The sequence below is a fragment of the Varanus komodoensis genome, unplaced genomic scaffold, assembly GCF_004798865.1.
Source record: "Varanus komodoensis strain SLA01 unplaced genomic scaffold, ASM479886v1 scaffold1, whole genome shotgun sequence".
Classification (NCBI taxonomy): domain Eukaryota; kingdom Metazoa; phylum Chordata; class Lepidosauria; order Squamata; family Varanidae; genus Varanus; species Varanus komodoensis.
In genome coordinates this window covers 80,353,905-80,375,623 of record NW_025335268.1, presented here as the reverse complement: position 1 = coordinate 80,375,623, position 21,719 = coordinate 80,353,905, and the positions used below count along the sequence as shown (strand labels likewise).

At 37.3% G+C, this 21,719-nt stretch overlaps 1 protein-coding gene across 1 annotated transcript in view; it reads right to left on the bottom strand.

The window, feature by feature from the left end:
• ANOS1 (anosmin 1) overlaps positions 1-21,719 on the bottom strand; it is an 87,812-nt gene that overhangs the window by 11,590 nt on the left and 54,503 nt on the right. The window contains exons 7-9 of the mRNA XM_044449643.1: positions 10,311-10,516; positions 7,686-7,833; positions 3,894-4,037 (exon numbers count right to left, since the gene is read on the bottom strand). Coding sequence (XP_044305578.1) covers positions 3,894-4,037; positions 7,686-7,833; positions 10,311-10,516 — 498 coding nt within the window. The remainder of the gene's footprint in view (positions 1-3,893; positions 4,038-7,685; positions 7,834-10,310; positions 10,517-21,719) is intronic.

Here is a 21,719-nt window from a genome sequence, read left to right as displayed (position 1 = left end):
TTCTCAGAGGTTTTTGAAGAGGAAGAAGTCAAACCAAGAGGTTATTTCAATAAGAGCTACTGGAGAAGATCTGGAACTATAATAAGACCAACATTTTGCTTAGAAGTTGGCATGGATAGTTTTAATTTTTTGCTTAAATGTCTATTGTCCAGAAACAACTTTCATACTGTTCATATATTCTATATCTTCTGTCAGCAATGTCATTAAATTGTTATGCATCATTCCCCATGACGAAGCACCCACTTTTCATTTGCAATCAGCAAATTCTCTCTGATAGTTAATAAACCTGTAAACTTCATGCATATCAGGCTTGTATTTAAAGCAAACAATGTTCACCAACATAAGGGAAAGTCTTAAGTCCATCTGCTAATGCCCTATAAGTAAAGAAAAATCAAATGATGTATATGAAAACAGTATGGCATAACAAAGATCTATATGAAAACAGTATGGAGATTACACAGAACTGTGTGGGAGCCCAACAATTACTTCCACACTAGTTCCAGTGGAAGTATGACTGTTTAGTGGCTTAATAGCATTCCATACTCTGAACATGGTAGGCTATTTAATTGGTATTAGGTCCTGAAAGGAAACATAGTGTTGCATGCTACTTATCAGTAATTTCTTTTTAAGGCAGTGACGCAGCACAGAACATTTTGCAGTGCTTTGTTTTCACATGAAAAATTTGCTACTTCTTAAGTTCATTACTAAAAGTGAGTGCCTGCCAGATACAAATACAATATAAGCTTTGCAGTTCTGAACATGAAATTACTGTTCTTCAGCTGATTTACCTAATCAAGTTTGCAAAAGAATACAGAGTTGTCTTTCATATATATGTATATATATGGCATATATGTATGTATGTATGTATGTATGTATGTCTCTGTAACAGTAATGAAACTAACAGTAACAGTGAAATTTAAGTGCCTTTAAAGAAACTAAGATTACATTGCAGGGACATTTTAACTGCTCTGTTGTGCTGTGCTTTGTTTCAGCCATTTAGGATTTATAGGGATTATAGCAAAGAAAAAAAGTTGTTATTGGAGGATTGCACCTGAAAAGCTTCTTACTGTAAGTACGGCATGCTGGAAAATTGGCAATTACTGTCACCACTAGGAGGTGAAAATGAAGGCAGGTTCTCTCTATTTAGATGGGAAGAAAGGGTTAAAAATGGTACCATCATATTGGGGAATAAATGAACTTTAAGATGCATGTTGGTTGAAAGTTTGCACACAATTGGGATAACAGAAGTATGCCCATCCAAAATCTGATTGACAGGAGCTTTGACTAGAAATCTCTAAGGAGCAATGGAAAGCGTCTAAGTCTGAGAGCAGAGTGTCAAGAAGAATCTGGCTAAAATGTTGCCTGAAGTGTCTTCATGAGAGTCTGGAGAGCTTGCAAAGACATCAGCCAGGAGGATGAACAGCTACAAGCCTGGAAGGCCAAGAGTAGAACACCATGAGGCAGACTTGGAAGAAGGTCTGTAGGTGGGAAATGGGGAGACTCCTGGATTAGAGCTGAAGACACCAAATGCAAAGCTCTGGAGATTAAGCAGTTGCTGATCTAGTTATAGTAAAAACTGACAAGAAAGAAGACTGTCATTCAAATCCTCAGGCTACAGCTGTGAGTTATCTGACATGGAGCTTGGTTGGTTTAGGGTACCTCTGTAAAAAGGGGCTTTTAATATCTGACGTGTAGCATTAACTCCACAGAAACCCTATTTAAAAGTAGTGAAGACATTCTTTAAATAATGAACTTTTCTGTTTGCCTTTTAACAGACCATTATATAACTTTGCTTACTTTTCTGGAACCTTTAATTTGTTTTGTCTCGAATCAGTTGACTCTACGGGAAATTGTGTATGTGAAATAAAATCTGTAGAAGCTTTACCCAGTGATCCTCCCTGTGGACCAGGGAGTCTGAGTTCTAGTCTGCTCAACCATGAAGCTCACTGGGTGACTTTGAGCCAGTCATTTACTCTCAGCCTCAGCCTCACTCACTGAACAGGGTTGTTGCTGTGAAAAAAAATCAGAGCAGAGGAGGGCTATGTAAGCCACCCTGGTGCCTCACAAGAGGTGGGATATAAATGCAAGATGATGAAGATGGTGTTGAAGATGATGTAACAGTAACCTAAAATAAGTTTCAATGGCAGTGAGAATGGACACAGGAACATTGGAAGCTGCCTCTTATTGAGTCAAACCACTGGCCTGTGAAATCTAACCAGCTTTGAAACTACCTTTTTTTTCCAAGAGCCCTATTAAAGGATATCAGAAGGTACAGACTACCACAATAATCATATGAAAATACAAACACAACAGTGCTAATTCTGCACAACACTTGCGTAAGACAAACCACTTTGGCTTTCCCTAGTATACAGTTGTGTATAAAGAGTGAGAAAAAATATTACTCAATAGAAATTTTCAGTATTCTGGAAGCATTTATTCCAGCTACTAAGATTACAAAGTCTCTGCCAATTACACATATTGTGTGTGTGTGTCATGAATGTGACATGGGTGTCTCTCCAACTTTCTTGCCCCAAAGTGAGCAAGGTGTGTCTTTAAGACTCTGTCTCTGATATACAACCTAAAGAACATTCTTTTGTGCATCTTGATTGATCCCATGATAACCATCCTCAATCTGGGACCATATGCAGTTAAAGGTATTTCTGGCATGTACGTCCAATTGGACTCTAAGCTGTATGGAAAAGTGTTTTGTTTCTTTTCTTTCCATGCTATTTCCATTTGACTTTCCTTGTTAATAAAGCTGTTCTTGCAGAAACTTGAGCCTTTTGACTGTTCGTACAAAAACTTGAGCCACTGAATTATGCTGCATTCCAAAGAGCAGAAAGGAAAGGAAAAGAGACAGGACTTGCCTCAATGACAGGAAGTCCACTGTTCACTACTCTGCTCTGTCCTGTAAGTTCTAGGCATTCCTCTACATCCATTGTGAAGGCATAGGAGAGAGGGCGGCAGGTAGAAGTTCACAAAAATTGGATACACTTAGGTTGTGTGGCTGGCCTAGTCTGAACATATACTTCATCTCAATGAGAAACACTATCAAGGGGCAGCCCACACTGATAATATCTGAGCCAGCCTTCCTTGTATAAGATGTTATTTAACTATAAGGCAAAATCAACTTCAACAGGTAATGTTTGGGGGAAAATATCCTTTTTAATGAGCAAATTTAAATACATTTGTAGCAGATTTGTTTGCTTTCCCATGGTGCTTTTTTATTCCCTATAGTTTTACCAAGTAATCTGGCTTAGCTGGATATCCAGCATAGTTTAGAACTCTTTCCCTTGTCTTATATAAAGTATTCTTTGCTTTATGCACTAGATAAATATTAAAGTAAGTAGTTAAAACTGATGCCAAGTTTCACTGCACTATAATAAATGACCCTTTAACAAGATCAAAGGGGTGGACAATCTGACTCAGACAAACACAGACAGCCACACCTCCCGTAATGTAAAGGTAAGCTGACACAACAGTCTTTTCTGAGGAAGAATTCCAGGTGAAGTGAAATGTGATTCCTAAAAAAAATAATTTACAGGTTAAAGCCACAGTGGCAAATATTTGCATGCTACACTAAGTGAAAGCTTAGCACCACATGAACAAGCCGAAACAACCCATAGTGACTCTCTGATTCACATATCCCCCTTCTCCTTCTCCCACACAGCCAGGGTTAAAGATTTGGAAACTTTTGCTTCCACTTTTGCTGGCTTGTCATGTCAACCAAAAGCTGTAGTTAACATAACTATGTTTTGAAACAAGTCAACTTGAGCCCTAAAATCCTAAGCACACCATTATCTGTGAAACCCAGCACCCATACTTCGTATATTTGGACTTTAACACCATCATGAACACCATTAAAAGTGGAATTGAGAGAGTTCTCCACCTACCGTCTGTCTTTTTCCAGTAAACTTTCACCTGAAGCTGATCATCTTGATAAAAAGGCACTCCAATTTCAAGAGGACGAGTGGGCCTTCTGCCTTTGAAGGATGGAAGAGCATCAGTTGCTTTCCCAACAGGAGAGAGCTGATCTTCTACAAGACAAAATATTCCCAGAAAGGTCCATGTTTCCAAAGAATATTTCCAAAGGCACTATTTAAATTATACTTAGTTCAGTATAAATTGTTTAAAAAATTACTGCACGAAGTATAGACGTCAAAGGAAACTATTCATATAAGAAAGCTGCAGCTGAAACAAAGCCATATCAAAACTCATTTGGGTTTGCAAACTGGCATGTGACGAGAGACAGCAAATGTATGGAATAAGTTTCTCTGTTTTGAGAACACAAAAATGAACTTCTTGGCCTTGCTGCAAAATGCTCTGTGTGGTTCAAATTCAACAGTGCCCATTGCCCTGAGAATATCTTTGCCACAGTGAAGCAAAGTGATGGTAGCATCCTGTTGTCTGGATGTCAGGATCTTTTCCTCATCTGGAAAACTGATCAGGATGAGGGCAAGATGGACAGAGCTAAATATAGAGCAATTATAGAGGAAAAGGTGATTCATTCTGCTAAGGACTAGTGACTGGGAAAAAAGTTTAACTTCCAGCAAGACAGTGATCCTAAACACACAATCATAGAAACACTGGAGTAGTTCAACAAGAGCTTGAATATATCAGAAGGCCAGTGAAAGCCCAGACCTCAATGTGATTGAGAATTTGTGGCAAGTCTTGAAAGTTGCAGTTCACCAACCAATCCACTGAAGCTGGGAAAGTTTTGCCAGGAAGAATGGACAAATACTGTAACATCCAGATGTGCAAAGCTGATAAGAGACTCTGCAGCTGTAATTGCTGCAAAAGACAATACCAAGCATTGATGAAGGGGGCAAATCCCTATGCAACCAACAAGTGTCAAGTTGTTTTTGTGCCAGAATAAACATTCACTGCTGAATATCTTGTGTACTTTATTTATTTAAAAATTGGACCATCTGAAGTATCCGGACTGTCTTCAAGGGCAGGTAGAACATGTTACAGTAATCCAAGTGGGAAGTAACCAATGCATGTGTCACTGTTGCTAGGCAGTTCTCCTCCAAATGGATACAATGCCAATTCAACCCACTTTAATTTTTGGTCATAACACAACAAAATATGGAAAAGCCAAAGCAGGTGCATACTTCTGCAAGGCACTGCATGCCAATGAGTGATCAGTTACTTAATTTGGTCAAGAATAGACATGAACGTCACCTGAGAACAATGTGCTGAATTTGATGCCCCTAGGCACTCAGTCCCTGACCTCAATGTACCTAGGCAGGTGGGCAATTCAAAAGACCTTCATGGGTTTAATGTTAAGGTCCGCAGTTTTCCTAGTTGTGGGAAAGCTGGAATGCACATTCAACTAAACAAGCTTACAGGACCTTGTGAAGCATTATGCTAAATACACATATACAGGAGCTAGGCTCATGAAAGGTTTGAGGCAGGACTTGTGTGTGCAGCTTTACCCTCAGCACACCTTTACACCTCAAGTGCGAAGGCTGAAAGTCTGTCTCCTCCCATAGGGATGACAGCATGTCTGCTTTCAGAATGTTCTGATGGTATCTTCATATCCAATATTTTGTCAAGAAACCCTACAGATATGGATTATATGTGTATATATACCTCAATGGTGCCTGAATGTTTATAAACCAAACAGTACTACAATTTATTGCTAGATGATCCCTTTATACAGTTTTACAAGAATGATGAAAAGAAAAAATCCAAATATTTACCCAAGTTTTTTTTTCTGAGGTTCATTTCCTTTCTGCTTTTTTTTCAAGCATACAGCACACAGCAACCACAAATACTCATGGAGTATCATTATATGTACTTGTAACCAAAGGGAATTGAATGAATTGCAGTCTTTATAAGTTCACAGGATTCAGATAACTCAACATTCAAGACAAAAACAGTATTTGGCTAAATCTGATACAGAACATTGCATCTAGAGCCAACCAAAGCAGCAGTCAGTAAAATGATAAGCTTTATCTTTGACAGCCAGTGTAATTAACTAAACTGGAGCAGAAGATGTGAAAAAAAATCAAAGATGAATTAAATATCCAACTTCACATAGATATAATTCCTCCCATTTTCTGAGGAAATAGCAAAGGTTAAACAACCGTAATACAGTGTTTTTAAAGACAGATGTAGTGATGGAAAAGAATGAATTATTTGTTCACATAGCACCTAGGAAATGGCAAAGAGATTTTAGTGAGAATGATATATTACATTTCATTCATACATAATTAAGCTAAAATCCTGCCCAAGGAGTCATGATGTATAATCCCTATTAAACCTAATCTTAGGTAATCTGCATGACCATAATGCCCATATGCTTGCTATTCAGACAAATAATGGAGAGAGCCATCTTAAAACACTCACCACCATCTAGTGTCTCTCACCTGTCAGTCATAGATCTGAAAAAAATCTGCCCTATTAGTTCAGGATGACAAAAAATAGGCTGTAGTAAGTGATGTGTCATCATCAATAGGTCCAGTTCTTGGTGATTCTGCCAATCTAACATATAAAGCCTAAACGGCTTGGGTCCTGGCTACCTGAACGAGCGCTTACGTCCGTATATGCCCGACCGCCCTTTGAGATCTGCGGGAGAGTCCCTTCTCTGGGAACCCTCCATGAAAGAAATTAGGAGAGTAAGTACCCGGAGGAGGGCTTTCTCTGCGGTGGCGCCCAACCTATGGAATTCACTCCCCAAAGAGGTCCGCCTGGCACCGTCGTTACTGGTTTTTCGGCGCCAGGTAAAGACCTTTTTATTTAAACATCATTTCAATTGTTAAAACATATGATCTGGCCTGGGCAACTTCTTCTTCCTTCTCTTTCTCCTCCTATATTTTTATTTTATACTGATAATTTTAATTTTGTATTTGTAAATCAATGTATTTTTTGTATTTTTATATTTAACGGTAATTTATTATGTACTATTGTATTTCAATGTATTTTATCATGTTGTAAGCCGCCCTGAGGTTTCGGCAAGGGGCGGCATAGAAATGTTATAATAATAATAATAATAATAATAATAATAATAATAATTCACTAACCATATGAAAAAAGCAATCAAAGATCAGGCAGATAACAACCTTCATAGAAATATAATCCATGAAGGGCAGGGAGGAAGGCTAACAGGATCAAGAAAATATTAGAGTATATTCACAAATAGCTAAATGAGTGAGTGTAAATCTAGCTGTGGTGATGGAAAGCAAGAGCTGCCCTTGAAGTGAACGTACACTGATAAGACCACAAAACTCGCATGGAAATGTTATGGTAACTGAACCGAGATCACCAAAGATTGTATATGCTGGTAGTTGAACACCATCTGCAGTGGGGGACTGATAGCCATCAGAAAAGGAATCTGTAACAATAAGTATCTTTTCCTGATAGTTCTAATGTGTGTAAGGAAAGTAGCTGAGGTATTTCAAAGCCTCAGAGAATATGTGCCAAAATAGTGGAGTCTGATTCCACACACACATGTACAAGTACATGCGTGCTGAATGCAATCCTTGCACTATATCAATCTAATTACTGTATAAAACAGTATGTTCTACTGCTAATGGATTCCTGCCCAATTTAGACTACTCAAAATGATCTGCGATTCAAACATGTACCACTGGTTTCATTTTGTATATTTATGTACAGAAGTATCTCCTCAAACAAGTGTCTACACTTTTTAGGACTTTATCCTAAAAAATACCACTTACTGTTGTTAACTGCAGTCTGAGTAGAACTGAAGTAGAGAGACACTTTAGCACTTTTGAGCCGTACTTGACCCCAGTATGTCACTGCTTGCAATTCCACCATGTAATTACTGTTGGGTTGGAGACCCTCAAGGACTACGTAATTCTGGGCCTATAAACGAACAGAACAGAACAGAATAGCACAATTCAGCTATAGATTCATTCAAAACTGTCACTTCAGCAGTTGAATCTTTATCAAAGAAAAGGTGGTAAAAGTACATTTTGGGATCTTTGACATCAGTTTAGGCAGGTTCAAATATGGTAAATCAGAAGTAGTATACAAATATTTTAAATTTATTTATTTATTTATTTATAAAATTGGTATGCCATACAATTACTTGTGTCTCTGGACGGCTAACAGCATAAATAAATTGACAATCCACTCTGGCTGCAAATTAATAAAATACAACAATAAAATTCAGTATTAAAACTTATTAAAATATTGATGAAATATAAAGGTCTTGACCTGGCGCCGAAAAACATATAGTGACAGTGCTAGGCAGACCTCTCAGAAGAGCGCATTCCATAGTTGGGGTGCCACCACAGAGAAGGCCCCCCTCCAGGTACTTTGTCTCCTAATGTTCATAGGAGGAGGAGGGCTTCTGTTGCTGTTCTCAGGGGGCAGGAAGGGAAATAGGGAAAAAGGTGTTCCTTTAGGTGTCCTGGTCCCAAGCTGTTTAGGACTTTATAGGTAATAACCAGAACCTTGAATTGAGCCCGGACTTCGATGGGAAGCCAGTGGAGCTGATAGAGGACTGGGGTTATATGAGAATAATGCCCAGTCCCCGACAGCATCCTGGCAGCTCTATTCTGGACCATCTGAAGTATCCAGACTGTCTTCAAGGGCAGCCCCACGTAAAGTACATTACAGAAATCCAACCGGGAAGTAGCCAATGCGTGTGTTACTGTTGCTAGACAATCCTCCTCCAGAGGTAGGGATGCAGCTGATCGATTAGCTGAAGCAAAAGGAAAGAGCTCCTCGCCACTGCTGTCACTTGGGCTTCCAATGACAGCTCCGGGTCGAGGAGCACTCCCAAGCTGTGCACCCTGTCCTTTAGAGGGAGTGCAACCCCATCCAGGGCAGGGCCCAAGTCACCTACCGAGGAGCTGAGTAGAGCTGTAAGTGTACATATAACCTGTTCATCTTATAGAGCAATTTAGCTTAAGTAGGTTAAATAAAGGTATGTAAAGTTCTATGTTCCTATCACATTCTGAGGCATATATATATAAAGCAAGACAGAAGAACTGATGGAAAAAATAAGCAATACTTATTTTTCATTGATTACTAAAGATTAGATTATTAAACCATGCAATCCTATGTGGGTGTACTTGGAAGTAAATTTCACTATAGTGCTTGTACTTCAAAGAAATACATTTAGGGTTGGAGCTAAAAGCTATCATTTTAGCTTCTGTATCACTAAAAAAAAGTGTCACATCTTTTTACTCCTTCAAACGTTCAGATTTCAAGGAACAACTTATTTCAGTTTTTTAAAGAGAAAGACTAACATCTGTTTTAGTTGATTGTGCTTTGAACATTTCAGCTAGGAGTAATTTACAAGTCACAACCCTGGTTCCATGTTCTGAGCCAGCAATGAGACTTACTAAGACTATATCAAGATTTCTAAAAGCTGATATCTCAGTTAAAGTAGCATAGTGCTATAGTTAGCAGTCTGTGTTGAACCAACCAGAAGCATTTGTTTTTCCAAATACAGTAGGACTATATCACACTGTAGTACATTTGATACTATTGTATCTAACTACAGCAGGACTGGAAATAATTCATTCACTACAGAGAGTATTTGTATTTCCTGGCATGTCAATTTTGTCTTCCCAGACATACAAACTGAAGGCTAGTTGCTAATAACTGGTTGTTCCGTATGTGCGTACAAGAAGCATTCCATTGAACATTAAATACATTTCTACTCAGCAAAGAACTGGGATATACCTCCTGTTGTTTTTTTGCATACATTTTGCCTTTTGGCATTGGTCTACAAAACAAGATTATTTGTTTTTTAACCGCCAGTATGTAATGTGCTGGGTTTTCATTAGGACTCATTATTATAATATAAATAGCCTTTTTTCTGAGGCAAAAATATGTTGCATGAGGGTAGATATTAGCTTGCATTATTCTAGTGTTATTTTGCTTTTCCCATGATAAGATCAAGGACGTTTACATATTAGGACACACAGTTTTCTGTAAATCAATTCTAACATTAACCAGCAACTCTAAAAATACCTTAATCCATTCAGAATATTAGAATTATGCAGGAAGATGATTGATATCACCTTGAGCCTTTGTAAGATCACCATCAAGAATTTACTGCAATATGTGCCTATACACAGCTAACTTGTGAGATCAAGCAATAAATTTTCCATTAAGTCCATTTTATATCCCAGTGGGTTATAAGCTTCTTCTTAAGTATATCTTATTCTTATATTTATCTTAATATAATCTGTCCCTCCTGTTTATATGGTTTACTCTTAAATATATTAAACTGAAAGTCTTTCATATTAGGAAAAAGCTAGAAGGAAATCAGCACTAGTATTGAAACATACATGCAAACTACGAGTCCCTCTTTTTATCTTTACCCCATCTGTAGTCTTCCTTCTCTTCTTTTTGGCTGGAACAAGAGACTTGCTGTTGACTGTCCAACTCCAGAAGACTTTGTAATGGTGGACCGGGATGTCAGGTTCCTCTGGGAGGTCCCAAATGATCCTAATACTTACAGTTCCATCACTGTTTACAGTAGAGTTGGCAATTTGGAGGTTAGATGGCGCAGGTGGTGCTGATGGATCTGGTAGGGAAAAGCAACAAAAGTTAAGACATTAGCTTCTGTACTCAACACATGTCATTGCTGTCATCATCATCATTAATCATCATTGAAAGAATTATATCAAAATCTGGACAGCTATATGCACTAAGGATAAACTGACACCTTAACAAATGGATCAGCAATGCTTGTGTCCTTGTGTACAACTTATCCTCCATTCATCACATGTCCTTGGTCTTTCAGGCACAAATTGAGATGGGAGCAGTGGATTGCTGAACCTGTATTGCTTTATGAAGTATCTGAGCCTTACTATATCGTTAGACAAAACCTCTAGTAACTTGATCCATGTGTGTGTGTTGCTGGTAACATTGTACAAACATCATTACTCATCACAGGACATATCTGTTGAAGGCAAGAACCTTAGCTTCCAATGTCTAGACCTTGAGCTAAGTGTGAAACCAGCAGATGCTTTGATTACTGAATTTCCTTGGGGCTTTTGTTTTTGTTTTGCTTGTTTTAAGAGAATGTATTACACCTGAGGAGAGGAGAGGAGACTAAATATCAAAATCCAAATAAGTTATTAACCAAATAAAAGTATGCAAATATTTCTCTGTATTTTCAGAAAGGCTTGCACCTGGGTATACTTGCAGTGGGTTCCAACATAACTTTTCTCTTTTTCCTCTTTCACTGAGGCAAAATGACTCCCTCAGCTCTCAAAATAACTCTGCTTTTGTATAAATTTCCTGATATTCCAGCTCCACTGTCAGAATGCTGACATAAAAACTGTACCAAGGATGCTTGACTTATGTCGAGCATCATTATTTTAAAATCCCTGGGAGAATTTCCACATAGAGGTAGCTTTCTTTTAAACGCAGTTGCTTTCCATGTGTAGAGAGCAACAGGAACAGCAAGAGAGGAGAGGGAGGGCAGAACTAGTGGACTCATTCCTGCTTTATATTGCAACAACTATATGGGTACTTGCATTCAATACATATAATGCCAACACAAAATATACTTTCAAAAGTGAACTTAAGCTCCTCGATAAGTTGATCAATACAGAAGAACACTGTTTACTTGAAGATTCAAAAGGCTCTTGAAAAAATCCCTCACAAAAGGTTCTTGAGAAAATTTAACAATCATGCAATAGGAGGAGAGGTCTTTTAATTGATCAATAACTGATTCAAAACTAGAAAGCAGAAGATAGGAATAAATGAACAATTCTCAGAGTTAAGGCATATAAACAGTAGTGTTTTCCAAGTTTTGGGATTAATTTTAGGGATGTACAGTAAAAGGGGTGAGCAGTAGAAGTCCAAATTTGCTGAAAGCACAAAATTATTTAGGAAGGTTAAAACAAAAATGGCAGTGAAGAGCTCCAAAGCATGGGAACAGATGCAAGAAGTATAGAGTGACATATAACAACTGAGGGGTAGGATCCTTGTTGTAGCCCATGCTGAAGAGGCCTGTGTTGGCAGTGACTGTCCAGGAAAAAGATCTTGGTAGATACTTCATTAAAAATGTTAAGCCTGTGTGCAGCTGTTATAAAAAAAATGCAAAACCCATTTAGGGTATCGTTAGGAAAGGGGCTTTAAATAGAACTGTCAATAAAACAAACTCTTCATTCATGCATTGCATTCATAATACTGTATCTTTTTTCCTCCTGTGAGGAATCAACATAGCTTATGTCTTCCTATTCCACTCCACTTTATCCTCACAACAGCAATCCTATGATATAGGTTAGGTTGAGAATCAATGGCTGGCCCAACATCACCCTATGAGCCTAATGGCCAAGTGCTGATCAGAAGCCAGATCTCCTGAGTCATCCATCTAACATTCTAACCACTGTGCCACAGCCACTTTCTCCTATATGCTGTAATTCGACTCACTTGAATAATTTGCTGAGTTCTGACCTCCAGAACTTGAAAGATATTGTGGAGCTGGAACAGGTGAAGAAAAAGGTAATGAAAATGATCAAGAAGCTGAAGCAACTTGGCTATGAGGAAAAGTTACAGTTTTGGGGATATTTAGCTTAGATAAAAGTTGAAAAAGGACATACATAATAGTGATACTTATAATTATGCAAGATGTGGAGAAAGGGAAAATGTTTAAAATACTAAGTTCACCACTACAACTTTAATTCACCAGCCTTAAAAATTAGACAAGTTCATGGAGAATAAAGATATTAATGGCTATCAACAATAACAGTTGCATATTTCTTCTCATATCAGGCACAGTGTCGCTTTGAGTACCTATTGCAAAGAAAATATGAACATGAAAGTGCAGTTGTGCTCATGTTTTGCTTGTGCATTTTCTAAATGAGATAAGATTTTATCCAATCCAGAAGAACTATTTGCCTGTTAAGTCAAGAACAAAAAGAATGATACTACTGGAGAAAGTTGTATCATTGTTTTACTGATTCACAGAATGTACATTTTCATAGTAAGATGAAGAATGACATTTCAAAGATCTGGATTTTACTCCCGGGAAGAAACTTTGCCGAGTATGTTTTTAAAATAAATCTCATAATGACTAGAATACCACTGTTATTGATTATTTACAGAAAAGTTTCTGTAGAAAGGTTTCCTTCAGGGAAAAGCATATATATATATCAAACCTAGCATCAAATTCTTACTAAGGAACCTCTTATGTGTTAAAGAAATTTTAGGAAGGCTACAATGTAAATACTGAAAACTTGGACAGTATGACATGTTTTCATTGAATGGGTATCTAAAATATTACTTGGTATTTTAGTCAAATGTCTCACAGTCCATCTTTAAAAATCTGCTTAGTTGCTGCCTTAAACAGCAATGTAATCACAGTACTCAAATATCAACTGACTCCAGTATGGCATCTAATTCAACCACCACACATGCACCTCAACTGGTTTTTGTTTATAATGCCATTTAATGTTTACAGCTAAACTTAAGTGTAAAAGGAACAGGGAGGAGGTGCTGGGTTCTTGTATAAGCAGTGCCATTTCTTCTGCAGCTCTCACACTGTTCAGGGATTTCTAACACTCTAAAACAGGGGTCTCAAACTCGCGGCCCGCGGGCCAATTGCTGGGCCGGGCGGGGCACGGTGGAGGGGCCCTGCGGCCTTCAAAGCGCGGGCGGCGCCCGGGCCGGCTGCAGGATGAGCAGCCCAACACCACCGCAGTGGTGGAATACTTGATGTGGCCCAGCCTCACTCAGACTCCACTTCCAGCGGCCCCCAGGTAAGTTGAGTTTGAGACCCCTGCTCTAAAACAAATTTGAAGTAGGTCTAGGAAGCAAAATAGAAGGAAGGCTGATTGGTAATAAACCACCTCTCCTCCTTCCATTAGATTGATAGAATCATAGAATAGTAGAAACGGAATGGTTGGAAGTAGCTCTGAAGGCCATTGAGTCCAAGCCCTGCTGCTGCAGGACACCAAGATACAGCATTCCACTTGGGTGGCTGTCCAGCTTCTTTTTCAATGTCTCTAGAGCCAACTCCTGCTCCAGGCAGCTGGTTCCACAGTTGTATTGCCCTGACAGTGAGGAAGCAGTGAGAAATAGAATCTTACATGGATATGCCCCAAATTGTTAAAACCCATATTGTTTAAATACTTATTTGCATGGCAGTATAAATGTTATTTTAAAAATATGGCAAAAAGGAGCTTTTTCTTAAACTGCAGGCCAAAAGAAGTCTTCATTTAAAAGCTAGATATATTTAATTGGACATTTAAAATCGGCATTGACATTTGTTCAATTAATATACAGTGAACAAGATGCTAAATGAGCTTTCCAGGCATGTTAACTTCATCAGATAAACCCCAAGATGAATGATCTCACTGAAAAACTCTCTTTTATGATATACAAACTGACACATTTGCTATTAAAGAAGACTAAACTTCCTATTTAAGGATTTGCAGGATATGAAATAATTATCATGCGAAAAACTGAGAATTTCAATTCATCATGCTCTCATTTCATTAGAATTTGCTCAAACTCCATTTAGGTTTTAAAGACAGCAAGTAAGTTTATTTAAAATTCTAAGCAAGCAAAAATGGTTCACATGATACTAAATACTACTTCTTTATAGATTCTCAAAATGGTGCAGCTATCAAGACAGTACCTCCCCCTTCCTCAATTGAACAGATAATAGCTATCACAAGACAAAACAGCCTTTTCAAACAGTGGCTGCATTCAAAATACTGTTTAACTAATGTTTACATTAGACTTGGTTTGTTGTTTTAGCCATGATCTGACAGGCAAACAAACCATACTTAGTTTTGCCTATTTCTAGCTTGTATCTGTCCAACACAGCTTTCAGAATGCTTTCATTTTCATGCTGTTCTTGTTAGATCTGTTTTAGGGTGGATGCCACTGTAAATAAGGCAGGATAAGCCACAGGTCTGGATTCAGATCTCACAGGAAACCAAGACAGCCGTTATAAGTCAAGAGCAAGCCATGTTTTTATTTGAAGTTTGTATCTAGTTAACACACGGTGGTTTCTTTGCAAAAATAAGATTGACCATAATGAAAATCCAGATGCTGGATTTGTTTTGTTGTAAACTTTGATAGCTGTGAATAGTACAGAAAAGCAGTAAATAATGAATAAATTAAATAAATTTCAACAAGCCACAGAATAATTTAGCATGTGCAATCAGTGTTATCTTAAGGCATTTCTACCTGAACAGACACCCAGTGTTATCCTATGCTGCCAGAACTAACATGATAGGAAGTCTTGCATAATTATAAACAAGCTTCTGCCTTCATTTATCTTCCCTCATGGTGCTGGCTGAAATAGGTTGCTTTCAAAAGATTTGTATTAAATTAATATAAATCAAGGACTTCTAGCACAAGTTATCTACTTTCTACCTTTATCTATCCCATTTTTGTGCTTATTAACAGATTCTCATGTTTGTGTTTTGCATCCCAAGTTTGCAAACCAGGTAATATTGAATATGCTTCAGATTAAAGTCTGTAACAGCCCTTGCATTCAAGTCAATGAATTGGCTCTAGTCATATCTATATTTGGAGTTGGGCTTTCTTAAATCAGTTATTTCTGTGTCCTTCAGATGGTTAGTTATCTTTCATTCCATTGTTTGCTCATTGAGGGATGTGGATTATTTTTTAACCATTGTACTTGTGCTAATTTTCATTAGTGCTAATTCAATCCCCCCTAATGTGCTAATCCTAATCAGTTAATTCAGATGACTGTGTCAGTATTAATGCATGCATGCACTAATTTGCTAACCAACAAGTGTCTTCTTGTTTTTGTTTACTTAATTTTTGTGCCATAAAAGAATATTTTGTAGCATTAAGTGTCTTTTGCATATCAAGTGGTAAAAATACCAATTAAATCAATTTTAATTCCTGATTCCTAAATCAATTGATTCCTGATTGTAACACAACTGTGGAAAAGTTAATGGAGAGATATACTTCTGTATCGCACTGTACACACAGAAAAAGAGGAAAACTCCCACCCATCTGATTGTTCATGTACTCCCGGATACTTAATGGTGGTGCTCAGGATACTTTTTCAAAGGGCCCAGTGTACCCATGGGTCCAAACCCATTTCCTATGCTTATTCTATGCTGTTGACCAGATGCAAAGTCTTGACATGGAGAAACAGAAATAAAATGATGTGAAAGAGAATGAGCACTGCATCTCAGCCCAAGCAATCCAAAGAAACCTTGACCTGCCCAAGGCCACTAATATCACTACTGAAACATATAGCATCTGGATGTATGTTAATGATGCGTGTTTAAGTGGTGAGAGGTAAGGAAAATAAATGAATTCACTCCACACAGTATGCCATAGGGGAAAGCACATAAGGATATGGAAAGTTCATTTTCAATGACATATGTAACAGCTGGTTTAGCTATAATTCAAATTCCTTTTTACGCATTAGATGAGAGGGGTCTCCCCCCATCCCGATTTCAAATGGGATCATGCACTGTTCCTTTTAAGGATGCTATAACTCTAAAGGCCTGTAAAACCTGCACCACAGCCAGACATGGCTTATGCAAAGGGATAGTTTGGCTCACTTGAATTCGCACACACAAACCAGCTGTGAAACTATATACATAACATACATACAGACATGCTTGTTTCCACAGGAACAACACAGAAAACTTTATTGCTACAAGATGGTGTTTGTTCTGATTTTACCAACATTATGTATAAGTGAATAAATGAAATCATGTGCAGTTTGTAAGTCCTACTTCACTCCTTCTTGATTTGGCAGATAATGCTAACAACCTTTACTCTAGAAAATCTGAATTAAAGTGAATTCTTTTTGGCCTTTTGTTTCTTTTTGACAAGAGCAATAATCTGTTGGTTGACACAAAATATATTTGGCTCAAATACAAATTAGGGTATTTTAGAAGTGTTGTGTACAATACCAAAAAAAAAAAAAAAAAAAGGCAGACCTAAGGTCAAGTTCAGCATCATAATGACCAGAGGGAGGTGTCAAGGTAAGCTTGGATCATTTTTGAGTTCAAACTAAGAAACTATTTTAAAAGGTCCCTTGGAACCAAACTGAGAGCTTCCCAAAGAAATCAATGAAAAAAATACCCCTGAAATAAGGCCTCAATATCACCTCCACACACACACTGACACACAATGCACAGTGGACCAGAGGAACCACACAGGCCAGTGAAGTCTGAGCAGGCTCAGTGGGCACAGGATGCTGATTGCCTCATGTGAGGGAAGAAGACTGGGAGAAGAGTGAGAATGGAATGGAGCAGCTGGAACCTGAGTAGCAGCGATTCAAAAATTTACTAAAAACAAGTATGTTAAACAAAGTAATTGTTACAGCCAAATTATCGTTAGTACCAGACTATATGATATGCACATCTTTGTCTTATTCAAGAAGGTCATCTTAATAAATTGCACTTGATTTTTCTGATGAATTTATCTGGCATCTCCAAAAATGTTTTATTGGTACCTATATTAAATCATTCTGTTGCACTTACTTCTAAAAAGTCAAAATTCAAGAGTCTTATCTAGATAAGAAAGTGGAGGGGGGAAAGACACCATGTACACTTGTACCATCCTCTGCTCCTTGAAGGATGCCTGGAATAAAACTGTGAAACAGGAAGAATAAGAAGGCAAATTCCTTCTAGTTTATTTAATTCCTTCTAGTCTAGGTTTATTCCTTCTAGTAACATGGTGGTTAGAGTGTTGGTTTTCGGAGATCTGTTGCAGTGTTTTTGCTGTGAGGATATTAGCTGAAAAGAGCAGAAGAAACTGGTAAGCTGCCTTGCGTTCCTTGTCATAGGAAGGTAAGTGGAGTGTGAATGTAATATAATAATACTAATACTAGTGTAAGATGACCATTTCATTTCATTTCATCTCCCTTACCTCAAGTGAAATGAGATGAAGAGGGTGCCCTGTTTTCTTGATCCAGTGAACAGGTTCGGATTTACCGAAGAGCCTTGTGCACTGCACCAAGATAACATGCAGAAATGTGTTCAGATTTTACAACAGGTTTAGAAGCACACACACAGTCAAGGTTGACAGAATACTGAACAAAGAAGGTTCTCCGGACAGTGGGTGGCTGTTTTCCAGCAATTTAAACATACTTAAATCCCATTACATTTTAGTCAGGATTAGATGCACCTTTAAGAATGACTATGACTTAAATCATGATGGACTCTCAATTTTACCAAGGCCATAAATACACAATGAAGAAAGCTGTCCTGCACACTAGAAACCTTACTGTAGATTGCATAAACCACTTGATCAGACTACCTAGAATTCACTAGCAGCAGAACTCTAACATGTTTGTTAGGATCTGAACCACTGTATGTAGAGTTTGTGTTCTTAGCAGCATGGTTTTATCACACTTGTTTGAGCAGATTCTCAGTAAACCATTGTATTTAATAGCTTTATTCTAATAGTTTAATATATAAATATTTTCATCTCCACTGGAAAAGACCTGGTTTTGATGTTATGATATAGAAGGGAACCTAGTATTGTACCCAGAATGTTAAATATATACATGACTCTCAATAGCCCAAGATATTTTTCTTACACTGCTTGTGGGGAAACGCTTGGAATCTAATGTTTCCAAAATGAGGCAAATTAATTTACCCCAGTAACTGGCCCAGCATGGGAGACTGGTCCATTTTCAATTTAATAAGGTCAAGATGGCTTTTCCAATCTAAATCAGAAGAAAGAACAACTAACAATTGCAAGCAGTAAAATTAACATGTCCTATCTGGTGAGAATCAGGGCACTGCAGGTTATGGATATCAGATTGCAAAAACACAGACTTAAAACAGTATTTAAATAGACTATGAAAATGAACGTAATAGTTTTGAAAACACTGGCATACTTTAGTTGGCTGCATAAACCTATTTGTGTATGAGAACGAAACAGTATGCTATTCAGTTTGCACCTGCCAATCTTCATAAAAACTAGCTAATATGTTATTTACAAAACATTTAAACAGACAAGGAATTAATACACAACCATATTTCTCTCCCTCATTGTTTGAGCTCTAAGTTTCACTGAATTAGTAAAGCAAACAAAGTTGATATCCTTTGTTAGTAGTGACATATGACTATCAATGTAACTTTATTCCACAGCTTCTTTCTGTTGATTATATTACAGATACCATTTTTAGATCCATAAAAATGATCTTAAAGGCATTTGTGAATGATATAAAGAAGAATAAACCCAGTATACAGCTGTTGGATTGGTTTCCTTTACAGCAAAAATGTTATTTGGCAATACCACATCTTCCATTTTCTAGATCAATAATTTAATCTCTCTACAATACCAATTAAATCTATCAATATTTTTATTCCTTTTGTTAACTATGGGGTCATAGGCAACAATCCTATATACAGTTTCCTGGGAATATGAACAATTGAATTCAGTGAAACTGACAAATGATTAGACTTTTAAAGGTTTGTGCTGTAAAATGCTTGCATTCCAGCCAAAAGGTATAATGTTTGTTAAATTAACATAATCAGAGCCTTGAAATAACACAAACCACATTTAGGAGTACTTCTAAAGAGAGACACAACTGCTGTTCTTCAACAAGTCAATTTCTTGATTATGGCTCCACGAAAGTCATTTTAAATTTATTTTGATTCTTACCTGATCGGTTACTTGGATAATTGTCCTATCTATGTTGTAACTTTATGAGTATGACTTTGAATTTCATTCTGTACACATATTTTAGTACTTTATTTCTGTTAAGGTTTATTACAAAATACATTTAAACCAGCAAAAATTCTCTAAACTCCTGAAATGTTTTAATTCAACTAGACGCATTTCAGAAAGAAAATAAAGTGTGGGTTTTATTGGCTTCATCATGAAAGGTAATTCAGACAGCAGGCTCTGCTGGCAAGACAGGGCTTTCTTACCCTCACTACCCTTCACCTGATTTTATCCAGGATGCGGCAGCAGGAATAGATTCTGCCACTCCGTATTGCATCCTGTTCTGTGGCCATCAGGGCTTGATGACACCACAGGAATAGAAAACCTTTTACCAGTTTCTAGTGTCTAATGATAAGACACAGGATCTTTTCTCAGAACTGTACACACACATAATCATGAACAGGGGCCTACTAGGGGGAAAGAGCATCATGTTTTTAATGTAAAAGAAAACAAACGCACTGCAATTGAGATCCAGGAAATGTATGAACAGGTAGAATGGCGGAAGCTAGACAAAATGCCTTTCTCAATAATATTAAAGCTAGTGCTTGTTAATAAGCATATTAAGAAAAAATAAAACATTTTGTGAAGTCTGAGTCACCTAATACGATTTTATCCTATGCACCTTTCCTAAATCATCATCATTTTTCAGCATATACAGGACCAGGTTTGCTTTATGAGTATTGGAAAATGATGTAGAGTTCATTAGTGTAATTTGAATTTCCTTTTAAAAATATTTAAGAGATAAAGAAAAATTGTAAACTCAAGAAGATAACTACTACTGTAGTCTGTTACTCTGGATGTGATCATGACTTTATACCAAAGTAATGGCTTGTTCTTTATGGGAATTGAATAATATTTTTGTAGAATACTACACATGAAAAGTGTTGATCAGATAGGCCAAGTGGATTAAGAAAACATCTGTTACCATACCTTTCGTAGGCCAGAAGCAAGCTATGCAGCCACATAAGGGGAATTTAATAGAAGCAGAATACGGGAACATACCAACGGCATAAACAAGACTTTTACTTACCTATAAGAATCTAGCTTATTAACTACCTGAAGGAATCTGGATGGTTTCTATTTTCAAAAGGTGGGACTCCACCACTGATTGTTTCTTTGTCCCAGCAGCCCTAGGTGCACAGCACCTTGCACAGAGCAGCAGGTGAGAGCATTGCCAGGCCAAGACCTTTTTATTTAAATGTCATTTTAATTGTTGATTTTATTTATTGATTTTAACAACTTTGGCCAGGATGTCTCTCACTTTATATAATTATATTAATGATACTTATTTATTTATGTTTGTAAGCCACCCCGAGGCTTCGGCGAATGTGGCAGCAGATAAGTTTGCTAAATAAAATCAAACATAAAAAATAAATACATATACTAGGGCCCAATTTAATCATGTGCTATACCTCTGCATAAGACTGTGCCTAAATGCAGAGCCCATGCTTTTAATGTCCAAAATCTAGCCTAATGAAGATCTCAGAAATTTTCTGACATCTTGGTTGGCCTAACATATCATCATACTATGGATCTGTAACCATTATTTAACCATTAACTATTAATTTGTTTATTTTGAAGGGGAGGGCATTCCAGCCAAAAAGTCTCCCAAGCCACCTTGAAAGGTCAAGGTGAAAGTTGCTGCCCTGGCTCCACATAGCTACTTTTGCTTTTTGTACCTGTTTCTCTAATAATTCTATTGTTTTAAGTTCTATTTTATTACATTGTAATATTTGTAAAGAGGTGGGCCTGGCACAGTCATTGCTCTCTTTCTTGTACCAGGTAAAGACCTTTTTCATTCAGCAGGTATTTTAATAGATAGATGGATTTTTATAAAAATATAAACTGTTTTTCTATGAACTGTTTTATACCATATGCTAATTTTTAATCACCAGGAGTTGTCAATATGGTGATTGGTTTTAATTTATTTGAAGTGTTTTTTATTCTTGTTAGCTATCTTTATTCTGTAAACTGCCCAGACCACCACATGGGCTATGGGGTGGTATACAAATGCAATAAATATATGAATGAATAAAGGTCTCAAACTAAAGAAAACATTGTGCCTTGACATTATCCTGATCTTTTATCAT